The 15,801-nt window shown below is 43.5% G+C and overlaps 1 protein-coding gene across 12 annotated transcripts in view; it reads left to right on the top strand.

The window, feature by feature from the left end:
• The window catches only part of neb (nebulin), a 361,584-nt gene that overhangs the window by 343,955 nt on the left and 1,828 nt on the right, over nt 1–15,801 (top strand). For 11 of the 12 annotated variants that reach the window (XM_038790010.1, XM_038790008.1, XM_038790020.1 and 8 more), the window contains 7 exons: nt 1,366–1,458; nt 2,930–3,022; nt 6,517–6,624; nt 8,702–8,885; nt 13,182–13,274; nt 13,611–13,757; nt 15,488–15,594. In XM_038790010.1, the coding sequence (XP_038645938.1) occupies nt 1,366–1,458; nt 2,930–3,022; nt 6,517–6,624; nt 8,702–8,885; nt 13,182–13,274; nt 13,611–13,757; nt 15,488–15,594 (825 nt within the window). The remainder of the gene's footprint in view (nt 1–1,365; nt 1,459–2,929; nt 3,023–6,516; nt 6,625–8,701; nt 8,886–13,181; nt 13,275–13,610; nt 13,758–15,487; nt 15,595–15,801) is intronic. The other variant, XM_038790016.1, reaches the window with a different exon arrangement.

Raw genomic sequence — 15,801 nt, 5'->3', positions numbered from 1 at the left:
AGTGTGACCTTGGGTATGAGTGGCAGCTGGTACACGGAACGAGTAGTAGGCATTCCGGCCTCTACAAAACCCACTCATGGGCCCCATCATTGAAATTGTTACCTGTCCAGCAGCTTGGATCTTCGCAGAGTAAAATCATTGCAGCATGGTAGCATAGTGGTTAGCCCAATTGCTTCACAGCTCCAGGGTCCCAGGTTTGATTCCTGGCTTGGGTCACAGTCTGTGCGGAGTCTGCACGTTCCCCCCCCTGTGTGTGCGGGTTTCCTCCGAGTGCTCCGGTTTCCTCCCACAGTCCAAAGATGTTCAGGTTAGGTGGATTGGCCATGCTAAATTGCCCTTAGTGTCCAAAATTGCCCTTAGTGTTGGGTGGGGTTACTGGGTTATGGGGATAGGGTGGAGGTGTGGGGTTGGGTAGGGTGCTCTTTCCAAGAGCTGGTGAAGACTCGATGGGCCGAATGGCCTCCTTCTGCACTGTAAATTCTATGAAATTGCAGTTTGGCTTCACTGTGTTTGACTATGGATGGGCCAGGCAGCACGGTGGCGCAGTGAGTAGCACTGCTGTCTCATGGCGCCGAGGTCCCAGGTTTGATCCCGGCCCTGGGTCACTGTCCGTATGGAGTTTGCACATTCTCCCCGTGTTTGCATGGGTTTTACCCCCACAACCCAAAGATGTGCAGGGTAGATGGATTGGCCACGCTAAATTGCCTCATAATTGGAAAAAATGAATTGGACACTAAATTTAAAAAAAAAAGACTATAGATGGGCCAAGGGTTATGGGCAATCCCCATCTCCCCCATGACCGTTTAATTGCTGGAGTCTGGGGTATCCATGGGACAAGTCAGTCAGTCCAGGGATGTGTTTGAAGTGGGGCTTGCCATGTACCAAAAAGGTGCAATAATACTGAGAACCTACACCAAGATTCATGTTGGAAGGCACTGTCGGGCACGATTGGGACATTATTTTCAGGGATGGAAGCATGAGGAATTTTGCTGCGACCTTTAAGGTGGCCATTTTACCTAACGTGTAACTTGAAACGATACACCTGTGCTAGCATTTAAGTTTGATTTTAACTAACCAATTTTCCATTTTCTAACTAACAATCCTTCATTTTTAAATGTGCTTCATTTCATGTGGACATCACATTGAATTTCAGAAAGTTTGACTACCTTGCCCTTGGTGTTTTTGATAATCCGTGACTGCTTTGAGAATAGTTAAGCAGTGTTTCAATAACAAACTAATTCACCAGTGTAACTCTCCTTTTATCGGAACTGTGTAAGTTGTTGCGGTTTATGCTGGTCTATGTGTTGCTGTTTGTCATGTGCTGACAGGTTGTCCTTTTCCTTTTCTGATCTACACACTCTGTAGATTAAGTACAGGGAATGTATTGGGAAAGGAACTGCAATCTCTGACCTGCCCGAGGTGAAGCGTGTAAAGGAAACACAGAAGAACATCAGCTCGGTAACTGCTGCTTTTGACTCCCTCTGATTTCACCCTTATACAACACTAAACACAAGTCATACAATTTCAATTTTGTGTTCACTTGCTTCACCACTGTGTGTGTTTATATTTACATTTTCTTGATATGTTTTCTGAAATGTGTCATTTTTGTGGAGCTTACGCGGTAACAGGACTGTGCCAATTTGAAAGGATTCCGTGATGAGAAAGGCAAGGTTTCCTTCAGACATATGGGTTATTTTCAAATTACTTTTTTAAAAAGTTAACTTCAAAGATTACGCAAAGGCCAAAGGTAGCAATCAGCAATGCTGTCCGTTTCAGAATTAACATTCTGCTGGATTTGGTTCCTTTGAATCCAGTGGTGGGATGAAATTTAAGAATTGAACTCGCTCTTAAATTCAGTTCTCAATGTTGGGCATGTTCAAGCCACACCTTCAGTTCCCGTGTGTTTTCCTTTATATTGGACAACATTAAACCTTTAGTGCTCCTTCATAAGCATAAAGATGTTCTGAAGCTGCTGTGAGCTTAACTGACTTACAAGTGCCTGTCACGTTTCAGATTGTTTGGCTTTTGAAATGACCTTAAGCATGCACGGCAATGCACGCAGATAAAACACTATGAGGATAATCAGCAATCGAATTTCCTAACATCGAAAGATGAGTGAAACAGTGGTTAACACTGTTGCTTCACAGCCCCAGGGACCCGGGTTCGATTTCCGGCTTGGGTCACTGTCTGTGTGGAGTCTGCATGTTCTCCCCGTGTCTGCGTGGGTTTCCTCCGGATGCTCCTGTTTCCTCCCACAAGTCCCGAAAGACGTGCTGTTAGGTGAATTGGACATTCTGAATACTCCCTCTATGTACCCGAACAGGCGCCGGAATGTGGCGACTAGGGGCTTTTCACAGTAACTTCATTGCATTGATAATATAAGCCTACTTGTGACAATAAAGATTATTATTATGACCCTGTATTTAAGCTATTCAAATTGAGGGGAAATTACAAACCGCTGTCCATTAAAAATATCTGCATGTTGTTGTTCCATCTGCAGTCTTTGCCTAAGGCCAATGCAAATGCTGTTTTTCTTAACCTCCAGAATAATCGTGATTCAAGATATCCCTGATTCAGCGACCTCTTAATTAACGATGTTATTGTACAATAATGAGCTAAGAGCATTAATATTTTTCTAAAATGTTTTTTGAATGTTCTCTTGAACAGCAATTTTAATGAGAATCTGGCAATTCCATTTTCAGAAACCAAATGTTAGCATAGTCCTGGCTTCTTTTCTCATCCACTACCTTTTCACTGAAGCCATTTTGTTTCACTTTAATGGAAACTCATTTTTTTTTAACACCTGACCTTTTTGAACTTCACTTCACCTTTAACCTCCTTATGAGTTTTATTTTCTGTTCAGTTTTGAACGTGTTCTTGGAAGACTTTAGATTTTCATCTTTTCATTTTGGATGCTTTACCTCTGCAGGTCTTGTACAAAGAAAGCCTGGGGAAAGGAACCGCAGTGGTGTACACGCCAGAGATGCTGCGCGTTAAACGCAATCAAGAAAACATTAGCTCGGTATTTTCTGCAACTTTAAGAAAAATACTATATTCAATGTTTTCTGTTGCACTCTAACCCCCCCCCCCCCCACCACCATTTCTTCTAATGGTTTTTTTTATTCTTCTCTCACTCTTAATATCATATTGACCACTATAACGGCTGGTACTCCAAAGGCCCACTGACAAAAATTAAAATGGTTTGGTAGAACAATGTGGGGCTTCTAATTAATACCCCTTGAATTCAGCCAATTTGTCAATGTGAGAGGGAAAGCACAGGAAGACACCTTTGATAGCGGTGTTGCTATTGGGTTGTTTGTCGGTCACTTCAGCTTTGCGAAGTTAAAGAGAGGACCACTATGGAAAACATAGGAATTATAAACCTGCAGAAAAGAGAGCAATATGCTTGCGAAAACTAGCTGGCTGTTTCATGGCCCTGCCCGCTCTCCGTGTTTTGTTTCGTCTCTCACTGCGAAGTCTCTGCTAAGAGACCTCTTGGTCTGCACTTCAGGGAATGAAACTGTGAAAGCATATGAGCAAAGTAAAGGATGAGGAAATGGTTTTTCATTGTACTCACCAGACCTCACCCCAGCCTCAGTATCCAATAGCATTTTGAAGGCCCAATAAATCTCGTGTCTCTACAACCATACCAGGTATATTTTGCAGACATTGAAGCACATTGATGATATTTAGTATGAGCTTCTTTCCAGCATCTGTTCATGGAGAAAGGTCCAGAAGTACATTCCATGCTAAAGGCCATCAACAGATGTTGGCTACTCTAAACCCATTTCCATGCTCTTTTTCCATATTTTTTATACTGTACCTTTTCAATTAATTTTTTAATTTCCTTTAGATGTTATGTTCTCTGCTTCAGTAGCATCTTCAGGATTTCATGTCCTAATAAGCAAAAATTCTTGATAAAGCACTCAGCAAAATTATTTGGTCTAGTTCTCCTAAAGCATTCCTTGTAGAAAATAAAAGATGCAGTTCTTCGTTGGACTTTCACGTAGTGGGGGTGAGACCCACGCAGATATGGGGAAAATGAGCAAATTCCAAAAGACAGATCGCACCCAGGTCCTCAGCGCCATGAGACAGCAGTGCTACAGTGCACGGCAGCACAGTGGTTAGCACTGTTGCTTCACAGCGTCAGGGACCGGGGTACGATTCCCGGCTTGGGTCACTGTCTGTGTGGAGTCTATACGTTCCACCCGTGTCTGCGTGCGTTTCCTCCGGGTGCTCCGGTTTCCTCCCACAAGTCCTGAAAGACGTGCTTGGTTGGGTGAATTGGACATTTTGAATTCTCCCTGAGTGTACCAGAACAGGCGCTGGAGAGTGGCGACTAGGGGATTTTCACAGTAACTTCATTGCAGTGTTAATGTAAGCCTACTTGTGACACTCATAAAGATTATTATAAACACTGTGCTGCCGTGCTGCCCATTTGGTGGCCTGTCATAATGGTATTATGGCCCTTGTACTGTGCAATATCAACCTGATAAACTGTGGCAACGCCAATCCAGGAGACGGTGCTTTTTGTAAAGGATGATGGGATAATCAGACAATTTATGTCTATGAGGTGGCATTGGCACAGGACAGAGGGCAATACCTGCCTCAGATTTAAAAAATAAGTTTGACATGGGATAAGGGAATGACTTTTGCCTTTTTTTTGCATTTGCCGTTATAAATTAAAGGACTCATAACATGCAAAAATGGCAAATAATAAATACAGAAGCATTAAAAAAACATATCTGCACCACAAATGCGAGTAATATTTGAATATCCACCACCTCCATACCGACTGAGGAGACATAGGAATTACAGTACAAAACAGAAACAAATTGTTTTTCCCCTCATACAACTAAAAGCTAAAGATTGAATGTTGAACTCATTAACTCGCTTCAGTCTTATTCCTCACTGAGTCAGCTAACCCTATAAGACCATAAGACATAGGAGCAGAATTAGGCCACTCAGCCAATCAATCATGGCTGATATTTTTCTCATCCTCATTTTCCTGCCTTCTCCCCATAACCCCTGATCCCCTTATTAATCAAGAACCTATCTATCTTTGTCTTAAAGGCACTCAATGATTTGGCCTCCACAGCCACCTGTGGCAAAGATTTCCACAGATTCACCACCCTCATCTCTGTTTTAAAGGATCGTCCCATTAGCCTGATATTGTGTCCTCTGCTTCTAGTTTTTGCTACAAGTGGAAATATCTTCTCCACGTCCACTCCATCCAGGCCTCGCAGTGTCTTACAACTTTCAATAAAGTCCCCCCTCATCCTTCTAAACTGCAACGAGTACTGACCCAGAGTCCTCAACTGTTCCTCATATGCCAAGTTCTTCATTCCAAGGATCATTCTTGTGAGCCTCCTTTGGGCCCTTTCCAAGGCCAGCACATCCTTCCTTAGATACGGGGGCACAAAACTGCTCACAATACTACGAATGGGATCTGACCAGAGCCTTATACAGCCTCAGAAGTACATCCCTGGTCTTGTATTCTAGCATTCTTGACATGAATGCTAATATGACATGAATTGCCTTCCTAACTGCCGAATGAATCTGCACGTTAACCTTAAAAGAATCGTGAACAAGGACTCCCAAGTCCCTTTGTGCTTCTGATTTCCTAAGCATTTCCCCATTTAGAAAATAGTCTATGTCTCCATTTCTTCCAAAGTGCATAACCTCACACTTTTCCACATTGTATTCCATCTGCCACTTCTTTGCCCACTCTCCTAGCCTATCCAAGTCCTTCTGCAGCCCGCCTGCTTCATCAATACTACCTGTCCTTCTACAGACCTTAGTATCATCTGCAAACTTAGCAACAGTGCCTTCAGTTCCTTCTTTCAGATCATTAACGTATATTGTGAAAAGTTGTGGTCCCAGCGGATTCCTGAGGCACACCACTAGTCACTGGCTGTCATTCTGAAAAAGACCCCTTTATCCCCACTCTCTGCCTTCTGCCAGTCAGCCAATCCTCTATCCATGCCAGGATCTTACCCTTAACACCATGGGCTCTTAACTTATTTAACAGTCTCCTATGTGGCACCTTGTCAAAGGTTTTCTGGAAATCTAAATAAACCACGTTTTCCTTTGTCTAACTTTCTTGTTACTTCCTCAAAGAACTCTAACAGATTTGTCAGACATGACCTCTCCTTGTTGAAGCCGTGCTGACGCAATACTATTTTATCATGCACTTCCAAGTACTCCGTGATTTCATCTTTAATAATGGACTCTAAAATCTTACCAATGACCGATGTCAGGCTAACTGGCCTATAAGTTCCCGTCTTATGCCTCCCTCCCTTCTTAAACAGTAGTGTTACATTAGCCACTTTCCAGTCCTCTGGGACCCTTCCTGCCTCTAGTGATTTCTGGAAGATCACCACTAATGCCTCCCGAATCTCCTCAGCTATCTCCTTTAGAACCACCATTGCAGTGTACCTAGGTAGAGTGAATGTGGAGGAATGAAATGTCCTACTCAAGGAGATTCCATTCAGCATTTGTTCTTTGCTTTTCCAGGTCCTATACTCTGACAGTTTCCGTAAACAAATACAAGGGAGGGCATCTTATGTGGTGGATACACCGGAGATGAGACGTGTACGGGATTCTCAGCGGATCATATCAACGGTATTGACTGTCACTTTGTTCCTTTCTAGTTGTTAGTAATAACTTTGGTGTTATTTTTTCAATTAAGCATTTGTATTAGTTGCAGCTCTTGGATGGGGCACATTGCCAAAAAATATCATGAAGCATATTTAGTTCTGTAAATCAGTGATGAAATCCATTCCATAGAGGCCATTATCATTTAAAGAGAAATTTGAGCCCGAAGTGATTAACTAATAGAAATTGTGCCACAGGATTTCACATTTTTAAACAAAACTAAATTTTGCTATCATAAAAAATTAAACAAAGGGCACTCCTAACTTAACACTATAGATTGTTAAGACTTAAAGAGTGCATTCATCTACATTTTGAAATTCTTCAAGTATGCCACAGCTCTCCAGAATTCACTTTAATTTCTCCTCAGTGTTCCATCTATTCTCTGAGGATAATATTTCACAGACTCCTTCCATTTAGCATTTGGTGGAGGGATCCTCCAACCTTTCTTCAAAACCTCACGACTTCCCCACTCAAGGATAGGCTTCACTGCATTCTTCAAACTAACTGCTTGTTTTCACTATGGGGGTTATTATAGATTTCTTTCCTTTAGTTCCAAACAAGGCAAATGTTCAAGTCTCTCTTCTCCCATAAACTCTGAGCTGGATTCTCCACAGCCCCGCGCCGCTCTCGCGACAGCCCTGGTGGGGGGCACGGGGGTCAAGCACCGGGGGGGGGGGGGGGGGGCTTTATTGACGTCCAGGGCAGCGATTGGGCTGGTCCGATACAATGGGGCTCAGCTGAGCGAGGGGGCCTACATTGTCCGTTTTGGTCCATGGTCCATGTCCGCCATGGCGATGGCACGGCCGTTGGAGGCCGCCGCCATGCACATGCTCGGACTCGGAACTGGAAGTGGGAGGCCCATATCTGCAGCCATAGCTGCGTGAAGCTCCCCGGGTCCCTGCTAGCCCCCTGCAGGTAAGCCTTTTACTTTTTGCAGGAAACTGCAAAATGCCAGTGTTTTTGCAGCGGTGTGGGGACATAGCCCCATTTTTGGAGAATCCAGCCCTCTGTCTCCAAACAGAACTTGAATTCCCAGCTGCATTTCACGGGATGAGCAAAATACACACACATAAATTAAACCAAATAATCCTCCCTGATCTCACAGCCCATTTGCATGGCAACATGGCATCCCAGGATGTTTCAAACAGAAATGTAGACAACAGCCCCTTTGATTTTTGTGACCCACATGATTAATTTGTATCTCTAATGGATATAATTGCCTGCTCTACAGACTCCCTAGTTCCACCAAGCTTATTCATAAAGGTACTCATAAACTGTTTTGATCTGGGAATAATTTAAATTCCTTATTAAAACAAATGTAGACATTTCGTCTCCATCAAGCGACTCAGGAAAAATAGCCCATTGTTTCTGTTTCCTGCTTCTAATTCTAACCTAATTAAATAAACAAAGGATCTCTTTGAACTATAATTTCCCAAAATCAGAACACCTGAATTATGGAATCAGATATCCATAACAGAATTGAACATCGAAATGTAATAAGTAGAAAAATGAACTATAGTAGAAAATAAAGTAGAAAACATATATATTTATGGTTGTGTTTTCCTTATTTTTTGCTGTGGGAAAAGTTTTGAAATTCCAATTTTCTTTGTCCACTTGGCCTATGTCTGCAACTGTAAGAGGTGAATAGCCAGCTCCCACACCAGTTTCCATACTGTTTTGCTGCTAGTGATGGCTCCGTAATGAATATTGCTTGTGATTTCCCTTATCCTCCTTTTAGATCAGGTGCTATTTGGTGCAGTATTTGAACGTGCAATTTTCTCTGCCCCCCACTGCATTGAAATTAGTTGCTTTTTAATTGTCACCTGGTCTTACCTGGTAGTATTCTTCCTCACTAGGGGAACATTGTCTAGAGATCAGCACTCTGGGACATGAGACTGTCTTTCAGAACAACCCTTGCCGTGCAGTGTTGAGGGAGTGGTGTCTCTTGTCGGAGATGCTGGCTTTTATGGCTGGTTTACATGACTGACGAACTTGAAGGGCCAAAAAATTCCTTCTTTTGTTAAGCATTTTCCAACTTTTTAAGGTGAAATATCATGAAGACTTTGAGAAGACTAAGGGAAGCTTCACACCTGTAGTTACCGATCCTATCACGGAGCGTGTGAAGAAGAACATGCAAGACTTCAGTGACATTAGCTACCGGGGTATCCAAAGGCGGGTTGTGGAAATGCAGAGGCGCCGGGTGGAAAACGAAGGAGAGAGTCTCACAGGTCTGCAACTAGCTTCAACTTTTCTGTAGCCCAATCTATACCTATCACAAGCATGATTCAAAAATCGAAACAGATTGTATAAACTTGCCTGGAGCACAGATGATTGTGGGTGTGGTTTGATCAAAATGTTGAAAGGTAAAAGGATTTGACAGGGTAGATATGGATTTTCTCTGATGGGGAGTCAAGAGAAAAGCTACATAATCTAAAAATTAAAGCAGTCCCTGCCCATATGCAGCAAGACCTAGACAATATCCAGGCTTGGGTTGATAAGTGGCAAGTAACATTCTCACCACACAGTAGCAGGCGATGCCAGTCTTCAATAGGGGATAATATAACCATCTCCCCATGGTATTCAATGCTGTTACCATCGCTGAATCCCACACCAGTAACATCCCAGGGGATTAACATTGGGCAAAAACAAAACTGATCTGGACTAGCCAGATAAATTCTGTGGCTACAAAAGCAGACCACAGACTGGGAATTCTACGCCTCCTAACTCCCCAAAGCCTCTCCACCAGCTAGAAGGCACAACCCCCCACCTGCCTGGATGAATTCTTCTCCAACGATACTCAAGAAGTTCAACACCGTCCAGGACAATGCAGCCCGTTTGATTGGCACCCCATCCACAAATGTTCACTATCTCCACTCCCAATTCACAATGGCAACCATGTGTGCCACGTACAGGATGCACTGCAGTAACTCATCAAGACACTTTCGACAACACCTTCCACACCTATGACCCTTACCATCAAGTAAGACAAGGGCAGCAGATGCATGGGAAAACCACCATCTGGAAGTTTTCCTCCAAGCCACACACCATCCTGACTTAGAGCTATACCGCCATTCCTTTATTGGCTCAAAACCCTGGAATGTTCTGCCTAACAGTATTGTGGATGCATCTACACTATGGGGATTGCAGCGGTTCAAGAGGGTGGACCACCACTACCTTCTCAAGGGCAATTAGGAATGGACAACACAAGTTGGCCCAGCCAGCGATGCCCACATTCCGTGAATGAATTTTGTTTACAAATTACAGCTCGGCCATTTATAAGGCAATTGGAAAAACACCCATTTCACAAAGAGGGTGGCAGAAATTTGCTCCCCAAAAGGCTGTGAAGATCTATCAAGTTTTAGTAGATAACAGTATCAAGGGACATAAAAATAAGACCGGTAAATGTAGTTAAGATAAGGATCTAATTGAAAGGCGGAGCAGCCTAGACTGGCTGGCCTATTATTAGGCTCCAAAATATTTTCATTTTAGTTAGCCCCATAAATAATATAAGAAAATCTCGCATTTAGTAGGTACTGACTGTACTTCAAAGCTGACTTACTTCCCTTCACGGTGCCACTTTTTACCATGTTTGTCTGTCACACAAAAAGTATTTTCACCCCAAATTCTTATACATATCTATGATTTGCTGAGACGTATGCCATTCACTTGAAGACCAAGGTCTGCTTGTAAGCACCATGCTATTCTACTACAATCATGTTCATTAATATTAATATTATTGCTTATCTTTTCTCCCTTTTTACTTGTAAATGTTGCAGTAAAAAAAAAATCAAATAACAGATCCAAGAAACATATGAACTTAAATACGTAGCCTTGTCGAGCTGATGCAGAATCAGTGGACCGGATAGGCTCCTCTTCCTTAATTCTATAAATATACATCATTCCAGCATAAGCAGTAATTATTTTAGAATCAAAGATGGAGACCTATAAATAATGAAATATCCCGACCTTGGTCTTCAAATAATTAATGCATTCTCCTGACTCGTAAATGATTCATAAATTGAGCCCAGATCTCGAGATGATTAATTAGTCTGCCTCCTTACATATTAATAAATCAGATGAGCCACGTGTGCTGCAAGAAAAATATCACATGTGTTTTGAAGGAAAGGGCAAGAAAGAGGGAGCGAGGCAGCAGGGAACAAGAGTAGGATGACGGGGAGAGGGAGTGATAGGAGGATTGGGAGGGAATGAGACTGGGCCAGCAAACACATGGGGGCGGACAGATAACCCTGGTGGCATTAGAATAGTTGAGTGGGGAGGAAGGACAGAAGGCAGCTACAGGGAGGAGGACTGGCAAGGTTGCTCAATGGGGGAGGTCCATGAAAACCAAATTGCTGTCTTACGATATCCTGGGAGATGGTTTGTGACACCTTGTTGGAGGAGGAGGGGATGAGAGCTGTTGGATGCAGTCCTCTGAGCAGTTATTGAAAGGGAATGGCTATTTCAAGGGTGTCTGATGATAAATAGCAGTTGTTCCTTGGAATTTGGGGAACAGGGTAACGATTAATATTAGAGAGCAAAGTGAGCAACCACGTTGTGATGGGTTTGCTAACAGGGCTCGTATAGTGAGAGACGGGTTAAAGAGGCTGTGGCTATGTTCCAGTATTGAGCTTCTATGGGCTGTTGGGAAGATATATAATACATCTCAGATGTTTTATAGCCTCTTGCCAGGGACGTGAAGATTACAATCTATTTACTGCATGAATATTTTATGTTTAAAACACTTATTTCCTCCTATAATTTACAATGTGCCTTTAGCTTAAACGGATTGCTTCATTGTCACTCAATGATATCATGTAGGAATTACATTTAGTATATTGAAAGGATGTCGACCACCAAGTAGATTACAGAATAAACGATTTATTAAAGCAAATAACTATATCGAGAGAGTTAGATAAAGGCTACCACAATTCCAAGCTCCTAGCTAACAGTAAAGCCCACATTCAATCCCAGGATTTGTGCGCCCCGGCCCGTTTGGGCCTATGCGTCACGTGACCCTCCGAGAGAGCGCCCCCTTCTCCCTTTAAATCACCGATTAACACATTACAACAACAATGGAACTATTTACAATATTGTACAACAAAGGGATCTCCGCAGAGTTATGTCGGTCCGGGGACTTCCTGATCGTTTGAGGGCTGCTCCCGCAGTAGAGGTAACTTTGGTTTGAACCCCACTGGGTTGACTCTCAACTCGTGAAGGCACATCCATGCAGATAATTACCCCAGTTTCCCCCTGGAACATTGCCGGGCTCTCTCGGGGTAGAATATCACTGACAGACATACTGGGGACAGGCTGCCCCAATGGTTCAATGTGCGATTCCCTCCTTTGTTAATCTTGAACATTTTTAGCCAATTTAATCTAATTTGGCGTAGCCAATCTCAGCCCATCAGACTTGGCCTTTGGCACCCCACTACTATTAGAGGCAGTTGAGCTGACTGGTGCCAGTAGCTCACGGGTGTTGTGGTTGTTCCTAGGATCATTAAAGCGTCCCCAGTGTATGTGGCTAGCGTAGCCATTGTGCTTCATAACTCTTACAAATAACAATACGTTTGCTCATCTACAACTGTAGCGGAGACTCCCATGTCAACCTTCATTCGAAGTGACTGTTGTAATTGGGGGTGTCGTGTACACCCTAATGTTGTTTAAACTGTGTAATTCAGATGTCTTGTCAGGGTTATTCTCAACACTCTGTACTGGAGTCAGAGTTTTTTTTGATGGCCCCCTGTGGGCTCTGCATACTTTGCTCTTCCTAATGTGCTTCATTATAACATGTAGCTTCCCTGAATTTACACGGGTTCAATTCCAGCCTTGGGTGACTCTCTGTGTGGGAATTTGCATGTTCTCCCTGAGTCTGCATGGGTTTCCTCTGGCTGCATCCCACAGTTCAGAGATGTGCAGGTTAGGTGGAGTGGCCTTGCTAAATTTCCCCTTAGTGTCCAAAAGGTTTGGTGGGGTCACGGGGATAGGTGGAGGGTGCGGGGGGGGGGGGGGGGGGGGAGGGGGGAGGAGGTGTTAGTGGTGGGTGTAGGTAGGGTGCTCATACCTACTCATGCTCATAGGTTGGTTTGTGCAGACTCGATGGGCCAAATGGTCTCCTACTGCACTGATGAGATTTTAGTATTCTAAATTCAGATAAATGCTGCTGTATTCCAGGACTCCAAACTAACAGTAAAACCCTCACTCAGCCCCAGGATTTGCGCGTTCTTGGCTTGATTGGCACTACAGGTCTCATGACCCTCCGAAACCTCCCCCCTTTAAAGGGCATGCTACCACAATAATGGTTTAAGATTAATAAACATTGGGAATGAAATTCATCAGACAAGGCAAATGATTGGAATCCACAGAAGACATGATAAAGCAGGAATTGTGAGATAATGTAAAATAAAACATTAATTTTCATGTGTCTTGGGAAAATCAAATCCCAACTGTTCGGCTAATTTACTCGGCTGCATTGTTATCATGGCAGTTACCAATTGTGTGGTTAACTCCCAAATCCTTACTTGCAGGTCTGCGTGTATGGCGCACCAACCCTGGCTCAGTCTTTGACTATGATCCAGCTGAAGACAACATTCAGTCCAGGAGTTTGCACATGTTAAGCAGTAAGTGTGTATGGGTTCTCTTCTCCATGAAATACTATTTGATAAGATCTATTTTGAAGGAGTACTTCTTCACTCCAAGACTAGTAATTTACTGAGGATAATCTTCCAGACGGGGGCAGATTTACTTTAAATTAATGAGTAAATATTTGCTGGTAAACTTTGATTACATTACTGAAGTGTGATTGCACCATTGAGGATAGTAACTGTAGTGGATTAGAGATTTTTGAGATGGGGGGGGGGGGGGGGGGGGGTCTTTTAGGCTGCTTTAAAATGCAGCCTGAATCTTTGATTTCATTGCAACCATTTGTTCACTTGCTCCAATGTGCTTATTTGTAGTTCAAGCCCAGCGCCGCAGCCGGGAGCACTCGCGCTCTGCTAGTGCTCTGAGCCTGAGTGGCGGAGATGAGAAATCGGAACTTTCTGAACCTGATCACACCATTAGTTACTGCAACGGAAACAACTTCTTCCAGACAACAACCACCAGTTAGTGACCCACCTTTTTGTTTTCTTTTAAAAAAAACTTATGGTACCCAATTCATTTTTTTCAATTAAGGTGCAATTTAGCGTAGCCAATCCACCTAGCCTGCACATCTTTTGGGTTGTGGGGGCGAAACCCACGCAAACATGGGGAGAATGTGCAAACTCCACACGGACAGTAACCCAGAGCCAGGATTGAACCTGGGACCTCGGCACCATGAGGCCGCAGTGTGCACTGCGCCACCATGCAGCCCTAGTGACCCACATTTAAAGTTGATTATAGCACAATAGATGGGAACGTATTGCAGGCTGCGGGAGGGTAACTCTCATTCCTTTCGGCTGAAACTTTTAAAAGCGGACAAGATTTTAGTTTTATAAAGTGGAAACACTTCCACTGTAAGACGTAAGGTGTCATTGGGTTGAACGGGGGATTGAAGAGAGAACGGCACAAATGGTACAGTGCTTAGCACTGCTGCCTCACAGCACCATGTCTTATGGTCTAACAAGGGGCATGGGTTTAATTCCCGTCTTGGGTGACTGTGGAGTTTGCATGTTCTCCCCGAATCTGCGTGTGTTTCCTCCGGGTGCCCCGTTTTCCTCCCACAGTCCAAAGATGTGCAAGTTAGATGGGGTTACCCAGGTGGGGTGCCCTTATAATAATAATAATCGCTTATTGCCACAAGTAGGCTTCAATGAAGTTACTGTGAAAAGCCCCTAGTCGCCACATTCCAGTGCCTGTTCGGGGAGGCCGGTACGGGATTGAACCCGCGTTGCTGGTATTGTTCTGCATTAAAAGCCAGCTGTTTAGTCCACTGTGCTAAACCAGCCCCTTTTCGGGGTCGGTGCAGATTTGCTGGACCGAATGGCCTCCTTCTGCAAGGCAGGGATTCTATGGTTTGACAAGGGTTTTGCTAGTTGAATGATACATCTGTGTACAGTTTAACAGATGAAATTATTTAGCACGGTGCCACTCTATAGCCACCCCTGTGAATGGCAATTTTCCATGGAAGCTTCTCAATGGCACAGATTAAATGTTGCTTCTAGTCATTGGTGAGATTGGACTTTGCTCTCTCATGTACCCCGTTATATGCTCTGGAGATTTCTAACACATCAGCAGATATTTAGGTTTCAATGTACGACGACCACTGGTGGAAATTTCAAATAATAATAATCTTTATTATTGTCACAGCTAGGCTTACGTTAACACTGCAATGAAGTTCCTGTGAACCGCCCCTAGTCGCCACATTCCGGAGCCTGTTTGGGTACACGGAGGCATAATTCAGAATGTCCAATTCACCTGACAAGCATGTCTTTTGGGACTTGTAGAGGAAACCGGAGCAACTGGAGGAAACCCACGCAGACTCCTGGAAAACGTGCAGACTCTGCACAGATAATGACCCAAGTCGGGAATCAAACCTGGGACCCTGGCGCTGTGAATCCATAGTGCTAGCCACTATTCTACCATGCTGCCCATGCACAAAGAAATCTAGATTTTTGTAATCAGTTCACTGCACTTACAAGGCTAGGACTTTATAATTGGAAACTTTACTAGCATGGGGAACTGGAAAGGTTTACAATTGTAAATCTCGTTATTTTTAAATTCATGTAGAATGGGACATGTCTTGAGCTGTAGCTAGCTTTCTGAAATTAGTTTCTTTGATAAGCTGCCTTTAAATGATTTCTGCATTAATTGGTACCTGCTCACTAACACAATATCTTTTCCTGGCTAATTTCAGGCTACCAACATGCCAAAACCACCGTCCTGCCACAGCAGAGATCATCCTCTGTCGCTACACAGCAGACGAACGTGTCATCTATTCCCTCTCACCCATCAACAACTGGCGTAAGTGACTGATGTGACAAATCTAAACTTACATATGAACAAAGAGCAAGAGTAGGCCATTCGGCCCCTTAAGCTTGTTCCGCCATTGCTTAAGATCATGGTGGATCTGATCGTAACCTCAATCCTGCATCCTGCCTACTCCTGATATCCTATCACCTCCTGGTTTACTAACCACTGCCTTAAAAATATTCAAAGACTCTGCTTCCA

The sequence above is a fragment of the Scyliorhinus canicula genome, chromosome 2, assembly GCF_902713615.1.
Source record: "Scyliorhinus canicula chromosome 2, sScyCan1.1, whole genome shotgun sequence".
NCBI lineage: Eukaryota > Metazoa > Chordata > Chondrichthyes > Carcharhiniformes > Scyliorhinidae > Scyliorhinus > Scyliorhinus canicula.
Note: the sequence above shows the minus strand (reverse complement) of the source record. Positions and strands in the feature narration are given on the sequence as shown.